Below are 16,358 nucleotides of genomic sequence, written 5' to 3'. Positions count from 1 at the left end.
ACCCTTCTACACAAATTAAGCAAAGAACTCTTACACCGTCTGTTACAAAGACTATTACAAGAACTACCAAGAGATCTAGGACTAAACTAAGAACAAAGTCCTTTGTGTCAAAAATACCATTTTATATATCCTTAATTTCTGAAGCAACCCCTCAATTCTACATTCAGGAAAACCAGGTCTACATGCGGCCTAAGAGAGTCCTCAAAGGTAAGTTTGTTAAAAATACTTACTTGACTGTGGAGCCAGGAGAAGCTGTATCCACGGGCCACAGCCATCCGCCGCTCCTCCGATCGTGACCTCGACCTCCCCCCACCCCACCGCCTCCGATCTAAGCAGCCAGCCTCCCTCTCCGCCATCCGATCGCCACCTAGTGAGTGGGGATTCCTTCTCCAGTTTTCCCCATTATAAATGAGCTGGAATCATTAACAAAAAAGGGGTGCAGTAGTTATGTTGCTGGGTCTGGACTAATAATCCAGAGAACGCAAGTTCAAATCTGGTATCGGTAAAAATGACCTTGAAGCTATCGGATTGTCGTAAAAATCCAACTGATTCACTAATGTCCTTTAGGGAAAGAAACCTGTCGTTCTTACCCAGTCTGGCCTATATTTGACTCCAGTCCCACACCAATGTGATTGACTCTTAACTGCCCTCTGAAGTGGCCTAGCAAACCATTCAGTTGTATCAAACCAATAAACAGAGTTGTGAGAGCACCTTCGCCACACAGAACTGCAGTGGTTCAAGAAAAAAGCCCACCTCCACCGTCTCAGGGCAACTTGGGATGGACGATAAACGCCGCCTTGCCAGCGACACCCACATGCCGAGAATGAAAAATAAAAAAAACTGATTTCTGAGACCAGATAGTGTCAACTGATATCAGTTGCCGAATCTCCATTGAATTGCACTGTGTTAATCGCCCTGTAGTCCACACCTTACATGTTTGACCTACTAAACTAGAGTCGGGCTTCCTGCAACGTCAACTTCCATCGTCGATGCCCTGTTGCTGCAGGATGTATGATCTACAGGATGCACTGCAGCAACTCAACAAGGTTAATTCAACATCACCTTTGTACAATCAATTAAAAATTTCCTGAGAAATGTACATAATCAAGTGGTACTGCTGGTATCCATTTCCTGCACATTAATATGAGCGTGAAGTTTGAGTTTGTGGAGTTGATTCCTGGTTCAATGTGGAGAGTGTGGGTTGCTGACTCACTACGGCAGCTCCCCGAGGAGGTCACACTCAGACAGTTGCTGTATTCGAGAGACAAATTATTTCTTTTGAGGGGGGGGGGGGGGCGGGGGAGGTGGGACGGAAGGGGGAAGTGAGTGTGGAGATTGAAAGCTGATGTGCTTTTGGAAAAGTATGTAATTGGCAACAAGGGCTGGGGAGTCAGAAAATTGTGATTTTTGTTGTGGCTATTTATGTGGATGGTACTGAACAGGAATCCACTTGGATCAAAACTGATACCATTCCATGTGGTGTGGATCTGAGAACAGAAAGGCCCCACATTTTGCTTGTATTGAGAGTTCTTCCACCCCCCACCCCCCACCCCCACCCTTTCCACATTCACAGCCTAGCAAGATTCTCATAGACCCAAATCAGATCGAAAACTAGAGCAACATGTCTAGAACTTCCAGACTAGAACTTGCTAGAAAGATGGTCATCAATAGTGACACCATCTCTGCACACTCAAATAATCTGTAAAAAACCATTGGAAAGTAACGTAATTATTGGAGAAATTAGTGCTTCATCTGGGGAGGACATCACTGCTCAATCCTCTCATCATCTGGCATCAATACATGCAGATGTTGCTGAACGTAGCCTCGCCTCTCCCTATCTCTGTAACCTTCTCCTGCCCTACAACCCTCCGACATCTCTGCTCTCCTCCAATTCTGGCCTCTTGCGCATCCCCGATTTTAATCGCACCACCATTGGCGGCCGTGCCTTCAGCTACCTAGGCCCTAAGTTCTGGAATTCCCTCTCTAAACCGCTCCACCTCTTTGCCTCTCTCTTCTCCTTTAAGACGTTCCTTAAAACCTACCTCTCTGACTAAGCTTCCTGTCCTAATATCTCCTTATGTGGCTCAGTGTCAAATTTTGTCTGATAATCACTCCTGCGAAGCGCCTTGGGATGTTTTACTATGTTAAAGGCGCTATATAAATGCAAGTAGTTGTTGTTGTTGAACACGAATCAGTGGGATCACTGCCCGATTTTCCCTGCCTGAACTTAGAGCTTTGCAACTTCTTCAACTACATGCAAAACAGTTAAATGTATGATAACTGTTGTTGATAATATACTTGTGGCTTAATTACAGTATGATTGTGCCAGTGTGGTTTGTTGCTCACTATGCTGTGGTAGCAGGGATCTCCATGATAATATAAAAGCAGCTTGAAGTCCAGATGGTTGGTAATGAGGCTGGAAAGTTAACAGCATCTGTTTGGTTTTCCAGGGCCAGATTCTCTGCTCATTCACAATAAATGGGCAGAAAACCTTGTCCGTTAACAAATAAAAGTGGGAAGTGCATTTAGCACTGCCAGAAAATTAGAGCTATGGTGAAGGGGCAATTTGAACGAGACTGATGCACTCAATGGTGCTGACATCTAATGATAAATTGACTTCAAACATTTCTAGGTATTGCCCACGTTTAACAGAACACTTCTTGTGATACCTTACAGAAATTAACAATTAGGAATGTGGCAGTGAAGAAAGGGAAAGAAATCTCAGAGAAGATAAAGACAGGGAAATGAAGCAGAAAAGGAAAAGGTTTTAAAGCCACTTTTACAACACACTGAAGTTTACGACGTCGGTTTTTACTCTCTCAGTGAAGTGGATGACAGTGACGCACCTGCTCACGTTGTTGCAATGTCGGGTAAGTCAGGTCTAAAACACAAGTATGCAGCAACGCTCATTGGTCTCCCAATGTTAGTACCTTAAAGTGACTGCAGCAGTGGAGCAGGATAGTTAACTGGGATTAGAGCACGTCCCCTGCGACCTAACCCGACAGGCACAGCTTAACCACCTTTAACCACATTTATGTGAGATAATACCTTAAGCCCATAGCTCATGACTGAAAATCTCAAACATGTCATTTGCTCCTCGTTGACAGCTCTGAGAATACTCAGTGTGTTATGGCATCTAAGTGGTGGGACCAACGAGAAAGAGCACATTCAGTTTCATCTTTCATGTGGCATACACAGGCAGGTGCAATCAACTGTGCACGAGAGAAAGCTAGAAAGAAAAAAATAAAGACTTTCATTTATATAAAGTCCCAAAGCGCTTTACAGTCACTTATAATGTAGGAAACATGGCAACCAATTTGCGTACAGCAAGCTCCCACAAACGGCAATGTGATAATGAGCAGATAATCCGTTTTAGTGATGTTGGTTGAGGGACAAATATTGGCCAGGACGTCGGGGAGAACTCCCCTGCTCTTAATCTGGGTTTTCCCTCCTACCTGGGAGGGGAGGGTACCTCAGACTATATTATTAGTTTAAAAAAAGGCAATGAATTGAGCAGGTTTTCCCAATTTATACTCACAGCAACGTTTTTTGCTAACATCAGTAAACAGAGGAAACATACTTCACAATGTGGCATGTGGGAGCGTCAAGCTGTTGAAGATTCACAAGGATGAGACCAGAATTGAGAGATTATACTTATCAGGAAAGACTGAACAGGCTGGGGCTCTTTTCTCGAGAAAAGAGACGGCTGAGAGGTGACCTGACAGAGGTCTTTAAGACGATGAAAGGGTTTGATAGGGTAGGCGTAGAGAAAATGTTTCCACTTGTGGGGGGTCCAAAACTAGAGGTCATCAATATAAAATAGTCATTAATAAATCCAATCGGGATTTCTGGATGAAATTTCTTTACCCAAAGAGTGGTAAGAATGTGGAACTCGCTACCACAAGGAGTAGTTGAGGTGAATAGTATAGATGCATTTAAGGGGAAACTAGATAATCATGTGAGGGAGAAAGGAATAGAAGGATATGCTAATAGGGTTAGATGAAGAGAGGTGGGAGGAGGCTCGTGTGGAGCACAAAAGCCGGAATAGACAAGTTGGGCTGAATGGCCTGTTTCTGTGCTGTAGACTCTATGTAGCTCTAGGTAACCATCATTGCAAGCGCAATCTGAAAGCTACATTGCCACAATTCACATTGCAGCAGATATAGTTTCTCCTGCAGCGTGAATGTTCTCCAGTCGGGGAACGAGCATGAACAGAGTTTGCAAAACTAGCTGTTCCTGTAACTGAGCCTGGCTGAAAACTCCAATACATGACAGGAACAGAACCATCTGTGGTGACCTCACACCCTCTGATACGCTGCAGCATCTTGCTGTTGTTAGTGCTTGAAGAAAATATATTTTTGCCAGTAGCTCACCACGATCTGAACCACAGGAATCCATATTTGAGAAATGAATTGATTAGAAAATACGGTGGTTTCTTAGCAGATGCCATTTCCTTACATTTTTGACTTAACACCAAAAAAAGCATTTTATTCACACATGCCCACCACTGAATTATTAATTTTTCTGTGGGATTTCAGTTGGCTCCCAAGTACATTTTACAACCTAATCTGGAACGTAATGCAAATATAGTGTGAAGGGATCCTCAGGTGACTTGAAGGACTGGGACTGTTTCTTACTGGAGCGGAGAGGCTAAGAGGAAATTTAATAAAGGTCTTTAAAAATTATGAAAGGTTTTGATAGCGTGAATGAGGAAAGACTATTGCCTGTGGTTGAGGAGCCAGTGATGAGCAGTCATCAATTCAAAATCATCACTCAGAGAATGAGGAGAAGTTTAGGAGGAAATTCTTTATGCAGAGAATTATTAGAGCATGGAATGCTTTGCCACAGGGAATAGTAGAGGCAGAAACCATTTTATCTTTTATGGGAGGTGCAGATAAACAGGACCAATTCAAATGTGCAAGATTTCTACACTGATTGTTGCTTACAAGTTGCAAGAGCAACTGCAATCCGGCACTAAAAAAGAACTTGCAATTGTTATAGCGCCTTGTCATCTCAAAACACTTCACATACAAGGAATCCCTTTTTCTTTGAAGTATAGGCACTGTTGTCATGTGGGGACATGAGTTGCTTTTGTAGCTCTGCCATTCTGGTCAGGATCTCCCCCGATGTCAGGGGAAGGTACATGCAGCCAGATCCAAGATGGCAGACCCAATGCAAGTGGCATCCAGAGAGGCGCACTCCCAAGTGGTACCCGGCCATTTACACTACATGGTTGAAGCTTTTGACATTAGTTACATGAATCACAAGGTGACATAATAAAAATAACAAAGTAAAGATGATGAGGAAGGCCACTTGACTTACATAAGAACATAAGGAATAGGAGCAGGAGTAGGCCAATCGGCTCCTCGAGCCTGCTCCGCCATTCAATAAGATCATGGCTGATCTGATCCCAACCTCAAATCTAAAGAACACAAGAAGTAGGAGCAGGACCCGGCCACTCAGCCCCTGGGCCCTCTCCGCCACCCACAGGGCCTTGACCGATCCGAACTCAGCTTCATGTCCAATTTCCTGCCCACTCCCCATAACCCCTAATTCCCTTTACTTCTAGGAAACTGTCTATTTCTGTTTTAAATTTATCTAATGATGTAGCTAACTTGTCTTAGTTCATCCTATCAGAAAGATCTTACAGTCCCCCCCACCATGGCATCTAATTGTTTCTTAAACCATTCCTGGCTTTTCACCTCCCCTACTCTGTGCGAACATCCATACCATGTGTTAATCGCTCCATGTGAAGATGAACCCCCTGACAGCAGTGCTAAGTTTGCCTTTACTAGTTTGAACCAATGTCTCCTTGTCTTACTCGCGTGGTTCAGTTTGAAGTAATTTTTCTAAATCTACCTTTTCCATTCCCTTAACTATCTTATATACCTCTGAGATCACATCTCACTCACCTCCTTTTAAGTCTTCCTCATAGGTCTGCACTCTAATGCTAGGATTCAGTCTTGTTGCTTTTCACTGAACTCCCTCCAGGGCCCAAATATCTCCCTTGTGTTTTGATGACCAGAACTGGATAGAGCCCTCAAAGTTGTGGTTTGACCCAAACCATACAGTTTGAGTAGGACTTCCTCTGGCTTGTATGTTGCTGTATAGCTCAGCGTCCTACTGGATCTGCTCACTGGTGCGCTGCAGTGATTTGATGTGTTGCACCCTCTGTCGACTAAAACCTCTAGATATCTTTCAGCTTCATCCTTAGCTATTTCAACACCATTCATGTGTTATATTGTGAGAAACAATACTTTGAATGACACACTGCAACATTAAACTGTGAGCTGGTTCAATGTGGTAAGGCCCCATATAATGCATTGAATTTAAAATTCTCATCCTCAACAAAAATACTTACATAGCCTCTCTCTAAAACCCTCTCCAGCCTTACATCTGTTGATTTTGTCTGCCTGTGCCCATATCCCACTCTCCTGAACCCCCTGTGCTGCTACCACTGGCAGAGACTTCAGCTGTCTCAGCCCTACTCTCTGGAACTCCCTTCTCAAACCCCTCTGCATCAGACAGCAGTTGGAGGAGGACGGTCGACCACGTCAAAGTCTGCAGAAAGGTCGAGCAGGACAAGGAGGGATAATTCATCGTGATCGCAGTCATACAGGATGCCTTGTGACTTTGGCTCAGCCCGTTTTGGTGCTGTGGGAGAGACAGAAACGCAATTGGAGAGTTTCGAACACGGAGTTGTGGGAAAGATGGGCACGGATTTGGGAGGTGACAACATGTTCCAAGGAATTTGGACTGGAAAGAGAAATTGGAGATAGGATGGTAGTTTGCAACAGAGGGGTCGAAGATAGATTTTTTTTGAAGGGGGGGCGGGGGGGGGGTGGTGGCGGTGATGACTCCAGTTTCGAATGGGAGGGGACAGTACCTGAAGAAAGAGAACCATGCTGTACCTCCTATGATATTATAACGTCAACTAGCACGGGGGCCAGGAAAGGAAGTCGGTGCTTGGTGTTGCAGTGGGAATGAGGTCAAGGAAGTAAAAGGTGGGTCTCATGGACGAGATGAGTTCAGAGAGGGCATGAGGGGAAATGGGAGAGAAATCAGAGAGAGATGAAGATTCTAGGCTAAGGCAGGGTGAGTCGGAAGGGCAGGGAAGACAGAGGTAGCTGAACAGATGGCCTCAGTCATAGGTTATATTTCTTCATTACAGGCACCATATAAATGCAACTTGTTGTCACGTTTGCAAGTATAAGCGTAACTATCAAATACCTTCATTTTTAACCTTGCACTCCAATCATTCTTATTCTGGGTTTTATTTTTAAGGTCATTAATCCTTAAAACCCACCCAATGTTTTTGAGTGTGAATCTCAGTATTGTTTTGAAGCCCCAGAAGTAAAAATGAAACCAGACTTTGGAAGTATAATGATGCAATTTCTCCAGCCACGTTTAATAAACACTTTGACTGTCTCTTGTGGCTTTCAGAATAGGTCTTTTAACGATAAAATTGAAATGGATAAAGGATTTTGTTGATCGTGTTCATGAAAGTGAGATTTTCGGTGCCTGAAGTTCGTAAAGATACAGCATGTAATAGATATTCTGTACGGTCTGATGGTTTTAAATACAAGTAAAAATGAAGAGCAACGTTATCACAAACAGCACAGTGTGGGATTAGCTCCCAGTTGCCATACGCAGCAGGAGTTTTAAAACAGCTTTCAATATTTCTACCTTATTTTAAAATAAAACATTACCACACTCCAAAGCTGTGCCAACAGGCACGAAATACTCTGTCTCCAAGAGCAGGTAAACATCCTGCACCCGGGCGTCTGCTGCCCTCGAACCAAACGGGGGGGGGGGGGGGGGGGCACAAGGGTGACCCTGGGCACACCCTCCTCCAATAACTCTGTCACGGTCAAGGACTTACTGTATGTGAGGAACAAGCCTCGGAGTTGGGAGAGGCGCGGAGTCCCACACCACACGGAAAGCAGATCGGAGAACCAAGTGTGGTGACCCCTTTGCCCAGTTCTCAGATAGGCGCCTGCATTGAGTGCGAGTCCAAACCAAGAACACAGTCTCGCAATTTCGGGGTTACAGCGTGACTGAGCCTGTGCGTTTCTGGTCTACGGCACAACCCCAGTACATTTACGATTCACCTTGACCACCTGGGTTAATTTTGTCCAATATTTTTGTGCTAAACGTCCACACGCTGTAAGTACAGTGATGTTAAAAAAAACACAGGAAATGCTGCAAAAACAATCAGGTCAGGCAGCATCTGTGGCGAGAGAAACAGAGTTAACGTTTCAGGTCAATGACCTTTCGTCAGAACTGGAAGAAGTTGGAGATTTAACAGTTTTTAAGCCAGTACAGAGCCAGGGAAAAGGGGTGGGGGGTGGGGGGAAAGAGAACAAAAGGGAAGGTCTGTGATAGGGTGGAGGGCAGGAGTGATTAAATGACAAAAGGGATGATGGTGCAAGGCAAGGAAGGTGGTGATGGGACAAGAAACAAAAGATGGGTCTAGAGGAGGTGTAAATGGTAACAGCAGAACCATTACCAGCACTTACTGTACGAGAAAATGGGACTGGTGGTTGTGATCTGAAGCTGTTGAACTCGATGTTGAGGCTGGAAGGTTGTAAAGTGCTTAATTGAAAGATGAGGTGCTGTTCCTCAAGCGTCCATTAAGCTTCATTGGAAAAGTGTAAGAGGCCGAGGAAAGAGAGGTCAGAGTGGGAGTGGGATGGAGAAGTAAATTGATGCATCCGTTCAAATCGGATTCTGTGTAAAGGTGGTCTAGGAATTAGCATTGCTTTAAAAGGGAATGAATAGTACAGTGGGCTACACACTGACCTCTCACCCCTGGGAGCTAGGTTTGAATCTCGCCCAGAAATTATGTGAAGCAGCTGTTGGATTGGATCTTAGACAGATGTGAGTTTGATTGCTCAAATACACACAAACAAAACTGTCGATGGTTTCTAATATGCACGAACAAACAGCACAAAACGACCTCCAATTTGGCCAATCTCACACAAGCCTCCTGTGAAACATGGGGAAAAAGAGAATATATTCAAAACATCATTGGTGGCAGTCGCGTGTGCCTCTTGCAAGATTGGGACCTTCATAAAGCTGCATGGAATACAAACGTTCTTGCAGGAGCTGCCTGTCTTCTATCGATCAGAGTCTGGAACATGGGTCGCCTCCAGCAGGAGCTCTTCCCCGAGAGGGGCTGCAGCCATCCTGACAGAGCCGCTGTTTTGGATTCCACACCTCTGCGTGGTCGGATTTGGCAACACGCGGCCGGAGAGGAGAATCCTGGCTGCGAAGGTAACCAGAGTCAGGAACTGACTGGACATCGGCAGAGTGAGCTGGGAGCCCAGATGTCCTGGCGCTACGTCTGGCCTGCAGTCAAGGCCATCCAGGCATTGAAGGTCGCACTCAGCCCTGACTCCATTAGATACATCGAGGCGGCTCGACGTGGAGCAATCCCATCCGATCTTGCCTCAGTTCAGGTGCAATGTCTCATCGTGGCGAGGCCCCATAACCTTCCTCGGGAACCTCCGCCTCATAACTTGAGCCGTCCCACAGAAATTTCCTCCATGCCATTCCACTCTGGGCAGAGGGATTCCTTGTACAGGCTGCTCCCGCACACTCTCCATTTCCTCAGGACACACCCTGGCGTTCCATCTCAATGTCAGGACACGCCCTGGCGTTCCACCTCACCGTCTGGTGGAGACAGGGATCCCATTGTAAGACTTTCTATGCAGGAATCCTCCCCTACACCTTTGGGGATCTGGGGTAGAGAGTGTTGCACAGAGCAGTGATGGCCATGGTGAGGGAACATGGAATGTGCACCTAATGAACATGCAGGGAAGAGTGTGCCTGGTAGCCAAAGACAATAATATGATTTAGATTATAAATTTCCTCTTGATTTGTTCAAATTAGACTTTGGCTAAATTATTCTATTAGTTACGCCTCCTCACAAGGGGACACTTGTAATTTTTTTTTTCCTGTCAATAGCACTGGGGCATCTAGCATCACTTATTGGTAAATCAAAAATAGGCAAGATTGGGGCCAAGTTATATTTCTGCAGCAAAGTAGAGGCAGTTTAACTCTGTAATGACAACAGACACCAGATCTAGGAATCTTTGCTACACGGGATACCTGCAATGGGAAAGTTTCAATTCCCAACTATGCTAATGCCCACCACCTGGAGCATTGCATTTACAAGAGGGGGGGGGGGGGGGGGAAACAGGCACGGGAGGGAATGTGGGTATCTGAAAGCAAATGCTTTTATCCCAAAATCTTTTTAATCGCATGTCACAATTTGAAACCTTATATGGGAAGGGATTAATAAAATATTGTTTTAACAATAGACAATTAGGAATACAATTGAAGTATTATTTCTCTCCTCCCTCTCCCCCCCCCCCCACCTTTCAATTTGGAAATTTGAGATTTTTTTTTAAATCAATTACTAATTGGTTTGCTTTTTATTTGAGCTAGACTTCACCTAAGCAAACAATCCTGTTATGCACAAGAAAGAACTTGCATTGATAATAGCACCAGAAATTTTAAGTGCTTTGCATACATCGAATTAATTCGAAGTGCAGCCACTGCTACATAAACACACATGGCAGCTATTTGGCACAAGTAGCAGCAAGATGACTGATCAGTTAATCATTTTGCTGGCTTCAGTTCAGTAGGAAGAGCTGTGCATTCGAGAACCATCATTTCAATTCAAGCTGGCTTTAAATTTACACATCCTGTGAGAAGCTCAAAGAATTTTTTTTTAAATTTAAATTGAACTGGGGAGGTTTACAATTCGAGAAATGTTTCTTGAATTTTACATAGCAAAATATATGTACCCCAAAGATGTTTACTCCTACTTTCCAGTCCCATAACCTGCATGGATCCATTGGTTTGAGAAAATACATAGTGTGAATTGGCAGAGTTTATCTTTGGGTTATGTATTGGCATATTGTAAAAGACCCCTTTTAAGTGATGCAGATATTACGATGCAAAAAGACAATAGTGCCAAAACTTCAACTATAAAAAAGTTTATTATAAATCATTTGTACACAAACTCCTCAACACTGAGAAGTTAGAATACTTATAAAAATAATTTAAAACCAGAATTCAAGTAAGCCCTAAATTGGCTGCAATGCAATAAAATCACAGTTAGGAGATCGTTCAGCCTGTTAACACATTTGAAAAATCTTGCTGGCAACAGAAGACAGCTCACTCAACTGATCCCAGATCTGGGCGTGTACAGACATTGCATTACAAATTAATTCCTCCTTCAGGCCCCTCAAATATGTAGACATCTGAACAATCATTTTCACAGTCCCAATTTTTTTTCCCCTTAATATAAAGTTGTTAAAAAAAAACATCCTATTTTAGGCACAAGATCATTCGATTCTAGAGCTTCACCATGTGAACCCGGGTTCTAAAAAGGTCAATAATCTCACGTTTTGAAAAAAAGGGTCAGTGCTCCACTAGTAATAATAAATATTGCATCAGTAGCCACGCAAGAAAGAGGTTTCTTGCAGGAGTGAGAAGGACTATATCACTCATACCCAAGGCATTTGATGGGCCTATTCCTGGCGAGACAAGTCCCATAATACACTGCTACGTTATAGAAGATTTTTTTTTGGCAAGATGCTTCACAATGTGGATTGATAGTTAGCCACTGTTCCAAGGGACAATGGTTAAAATGTACGCGCAGACTTCAACAAGTAACAACATATGGCTTGTGCTTTAAGCACTCAATAAGCTGAATACTACTGCTTTTGTACAGAGGAACCCCACACAGCTATAAGATTCCACTCAGCAGAATATCCACCGCGGAGACTGTCCTGCAGCAGTAAGAGAAGCAAACACTTGCTGTATAAAGCCAGCGAAATAGGAGACCAGATTTTAGTTGAAGAAAAACAAGCCGCCTCCTCCTCTTCTGTCCACAGTTGGACAAGCAGCTTTTATATAAAAAAAGGGGCTGATCTAAAACACTATTGGAAATGCAAAAGGTCAGTCAGCATCTAAAAAGACAGAAATGAGGAAGAGCTAATCTTCATTTGGGGCATTAGCTGCATCTTGGGAGAAGAGAGATTTCTGGTTACGTTTTGGGAAAAATAAGAGATGGACATGAATTAGAAGAATTGTAAAAGGGCAAGAAAATGGAGTTAAGGCAATAGAAATTGGGCTATCCCCCAAAACAGATTTACTAAATACTTGTTTAGCCAAAAAGTGCAAAATATGCATATTGCTGGACTTAGTCCAGGAGACAACGTGTGTAAAGTGGCAGCCCCCTGCCCCAATGAATCGGTTTCCCCATTGCCGGAGAGGAATGAGAGTGAAATAGTAAGTTATTTTTTCAGAAAGCAGAACAAGTGATCAGTGACCTTGCTCAGGTGCTACAAACTGGTCATTCACTTTGCTTGTTCGGCAGCACCAATGAATTGCCACGTTGGCACGGCATCGCGTGCTTTGGGCTAACGTTTCTGCAGCCCTTTACCATAGTGCGGTTCCTGCTCTACTGATCGGGAGTGATGGTGCTGGTGGAAATACAAAGATTTACACTTTTTAAACTACTTAATGATCAAGTGCGATAAAGGGAGTATTTTAAATAATCACATGAGAGGAGGTTCCAACATACCCCTGCCCCAAGAGTATTAAAAACTTAACTGCAATTTACATTGAACATTAGGGTTCTTTCCAGCAAGTTCTCTGGACTGTGAAGATTATGAACCAAACTGTAATTTTTTTTTTACAAGTTAGTGCAGACATAAGTGAAGTGAATTAAACCCAGTCAATTTGTGGCAACAGAACATCAAGCCAGCTGATGTCCTATTTGACCCTCAAGTCCTTATTTGGCTTGACTGCTATTCAATACATGATTTATTTTGTTAACTGCATTTCTGTGCATGTGATGGTTAAGATTTAACTTACAGCAAAGCCACAGCTTGTCCCAATACAGGAAACTTTTTTTGAAAAAAATCAGTAATTGTTGTATTTGTTCTTGTTGTGATTAGTCCCATAAAATGTGGCAGAAATACATTTAGAAGGTTTTTGTTTTAGAAAGTTTTATGGAGAGTCTTTTGGTTCTCTATTCGTGAATCTTCCAAGTTCGACCAACAGACATCAGAATGTCCACATGCCGTAAAATACACAGGCTCTTCCTTCCAAATCTACACGTCCCAGATCGGCGATTGTAAAGTAGTGCCGATCGGGGCAAGTGTTGGTCCTGGCCTAGTGCCAGCACAGCTCAGACTTCTTGTGGCAATCATACACTGGAGTGGCCACAACACGACTCCAACGAAAATGGTCATTACCAGCACAAACAGAACCAGTCTCTTCCAGTCACCCAACAAGCCAAAGCAATTCAGTACATTATTGTTCCTCTCTGTGGCAGGAGGAGATGAATTTTCCGGTTTAGTTTCACCAATATCAATACAGATACAAAAGTCAGAATTACCACTACCAGGCTCCATGGGGCTCTTGTAGCACAGCTTCTTGCCCTCCACCCACACTGGCTCTTCGAGTTGCAGCTGAGGAGGGAGTTTGGCGAGGAGTTCCTGGCTCGTTCTTAAGGCAGGGGTCCCATTATCAGGCATTGCCGTTTGGCTCCTGCATAGTGGGCAGATGATAGTGGTGGTCTGGTCTGCAGGCATGGTAGCCACTAGCCTGGCCAGGCATTCCAAACAGAAGGCGTGCTGGCATTCTAGCAACTTGGGAGTCTTGAAGATGTTGTCATAGGAGCTGAAGCAGATGGTGCATTCCAGCCCTTCCACAGAGTTCCCATCAGGGCTTTCCACAGCAGAAGAGGCTTCGGTGTGCCACACCTGGGTTGAGACAGACATTGCCCAACTGAGGGGGAGGAAAAATTAAAACACAACATTGAGAAGGTGTTTAACTTTTCTAAAAGGCTTTGAATACATGCAAGGGTGTGTGTGCTTTACTGAGGCAGATGGCTACAGTCACATATTGAGAGAGAGTCTCAATTAAGATTAAAACTGCTTGGAAAATGTTAAACAAGTACTGGCATCAATCTTGGGGAAACAGATTTGGAGAAGTCAGACCTTGCCCACGAGGAAACTAAAAATTAATACCGAGCAAGTTGCCTGGTCATTAAGATAACGAATCAGGAGTTGTCAATGCCGAGGCCTCATCATTACAGAGTTAAATGCATTGTACAATGGTGAAAAAAGGTGCACTGCCCAGGTTTACAGTTAGAGATACAGAATCTGTTGCAGCGCAATAAAAAGTTCAGAGCATTACTGTTCTAGAAAAAGTGTTCGTTTTTTTTTTAAATTGGTTCTGGGATGAACTGTGCTAGGTTTAGTGTTCCCAAAGAACGGTAGATTTGTATATTGGTCAGTTTGCTGAATCGTTTTGGAAAATAAAAAAACTCAATGAGTTTGATTTCAGTTTCCCCACCAAGAAAAGTTCCATCCTCATGGCACAGTAGCCAAGATGACTTTGGGAAAAGGAGTGGAGAATAGACATTACACAACAGTGGATCTTTTTAAGCCTGTTGTACCTGGCAGCATTGGACAACAAGAAGCCACCTAAATAGGTGCATTCAGTCACCATCAGGTACAAAGACACTGAATTAACAAGTGAAACCAACAATCTTCCTGGAACTAAATGAGACACCGAGTAGTCATGGAAACGGGAAATCCCAGATAACAGGGCTTCCTGTAATAAACCTTAACAGATTGACGTGACACGATAGAAATTGGCCATAGGTGGTTGCAACGACAGATTTTTGAAAAGGTCGAGAAAGATACACCAAATAGGAAGGCGAGGGAGTAAACATAATGGAGCCTTGGCTTTCCAGAAAAATTCCAAGCCAGCTTCCAGAAGTGAAAGGATAGTATGTCACCAGACCATCGTCCCAACATTACTTAAAACAATGCCATAGATACAAGTTCAAATAAATTGAAAATTGGGAGTAATCAGGTTGACATCTAACGTGTTTGTTTAAACACTTAAAAACCCAACATGTCTACTCTTAATTAAGTGACAATTCAAATGATCTGAATTCAATTAGTCACCCAATTGAAATTATCTGATCATTTGATTTTTTATTAAAGTACTGAATTCTTAGTTTAACTGCAAAAACAATAAATGTGGGTCATTAGTAGCGTGTTCTTTGCATCTCCAGCATCCCGTGCTGTTTAGCAGTTAGGCAAGACAGACTTTTTCAGTAGGGATATTGCTTTTCCCATCCGAACCCAGAACAGTGGGGTGAATAGTGACTCTTAACGCTGCACGGTTGAGTTTTAGCTAACAGATGGGAGATTGAAGAGGTCCCAGGGTCTGTGTAGCTCAGTTATTGGTTTGATGGAGGCGGCCTCCAGGACCTTTTTTTTGATTCAATAATAAATAGAAAACCAAACGAATCTTTGACAGGGGCAAAATTTTTTGCTTATTATTTTTTTTTAAAAAGTGAAATCGACCACGAGACTAGACATTACACTCCACAAAAAACTGATTTACGAAAGTGAAATTGCACTGAATGGTAAATATGGATGTTGAAAAGTAACAGCTTACACAGAGATAGAATTAAATTCTGAGCAAGGAATCGAGGGAAGTTTCAACAGTTGCCTAACGCTCGCTTATAGCGGTGAAGAAAAGGAAGCGAGGAATTTTTAAAATCAGTCTTGCAGATTTTTTTTTTGAAGTTTTACTTTTGTAAACACTTAAACATTGTTCGAAAAACATTAAACCATCTACAACCACTAGACTATCAAACTGCTCCCTATTTAAAACACAATTCAGGGCTAAAATTCAAAACAAAACAACCCCCCCAAACTTAATATAAATTGAATTCAGTTAATAAATTCCCCGCTGACAATACATTAATGGAAGGACAATCTGAATTAAAAAGCGATTTTGTAATACCTTGTTTTGGGTGTTCAGAGCGAGGAGCCGACGTCCTGAAACTTACTGTAATTGGGGGTTTGATGGGACAAACTCCTGCAGCCGCTGCGGTTTTTATAGAAGTCTGGCTGAAGTTTACTTCCTTATTCCAATCTGATCAGGTTGGGACTGCTACCGTGACTGGTTACTGTGTGGGCTGGAGCATGACGAGTGCTCGTCAGTCAAACCCCCCAATTTGTTTACTTTTTACATTTATTCCGCGCCTCGAACTCAGTCTCGAAGTTTGATGCATATTTCCCGCAATCCGGGTAACGATAGAGTGGGACCGGGAATGTATTTGGAAAACAATGTGGAACCGCATCCCGAAAGGAGTAGAGGAGAAAATTTATAGGAATAAGGGGAAACAAGGAAAAGTCATTGAGCGGCATTAATGTGGAATCTCTTTCCCATAATGTGACTTAACATTTGCAATGTTAAGTGATTTTATTTTCTACCAGAAGAGAAATACTTGTCTGCCCTCTTGATAT

General features: G+C 43.1%; 1 protein-coding gene across 1 annotated transcript; it reads right to left on the bottom strand.

The window, feature by feature from the left end:
* Positions 1 to 10,990: 10,990 nt before the first annotated feature.
* On the bottom strand, positions 10,991 to 15,942 carry LOC137300818 (RING finger protein 223-like). The gene is made up of 2 exons (XM_067970075.1): positions 15,853 to 15,942; positions 10,991 to 13,812 (listed from the first exon to the last, which is right to left on the bottom strand). The coding sequence occupies exon 2, from the start codon at positions 13,803 to 13,805 to the stop codon at positions 13,134 to 13,136; it is 672 nt and encodes a 223-aa protein (XP_067826176.1). The 5' UTR covers positions 13,806 to 13,812; positions 15,853 to 15,942; the 3' UTR covers positions 10,991 to 13,133.
* Between the last annotated feature and the right edge of the window lie 416 nt (positions 15,943 to 16,358).

The sequence above is a fragment of the Heptranchias perlo genome, chromosome 32 (assembly GCF_035084215.1).
Source record: "Heptranchias perlo isolate sHepPer1 chromosome 32, sHepPer1.hap1, whole genome shotgun sequence".
NCBI classification, from domain to species: Eukaryota; Metazoa; Chordata; class Chondrichthyes; order Hexanchiformes; family Hexanchidae; genus Heptranchias; species Heptranchias perlo.
This window is presented reverse-complemented; position numbering and strand designations above follow the sequence as displayed.

Coding starts and splice junctions, on each gene's coding strand:
- LOC137300818 (XM_067970075.1), bottom strand. CDS start 13,805: ATGTCTGTCTCAACCCAGGTGTGGCACACCGAAGCCTCTTCTGCTGTG.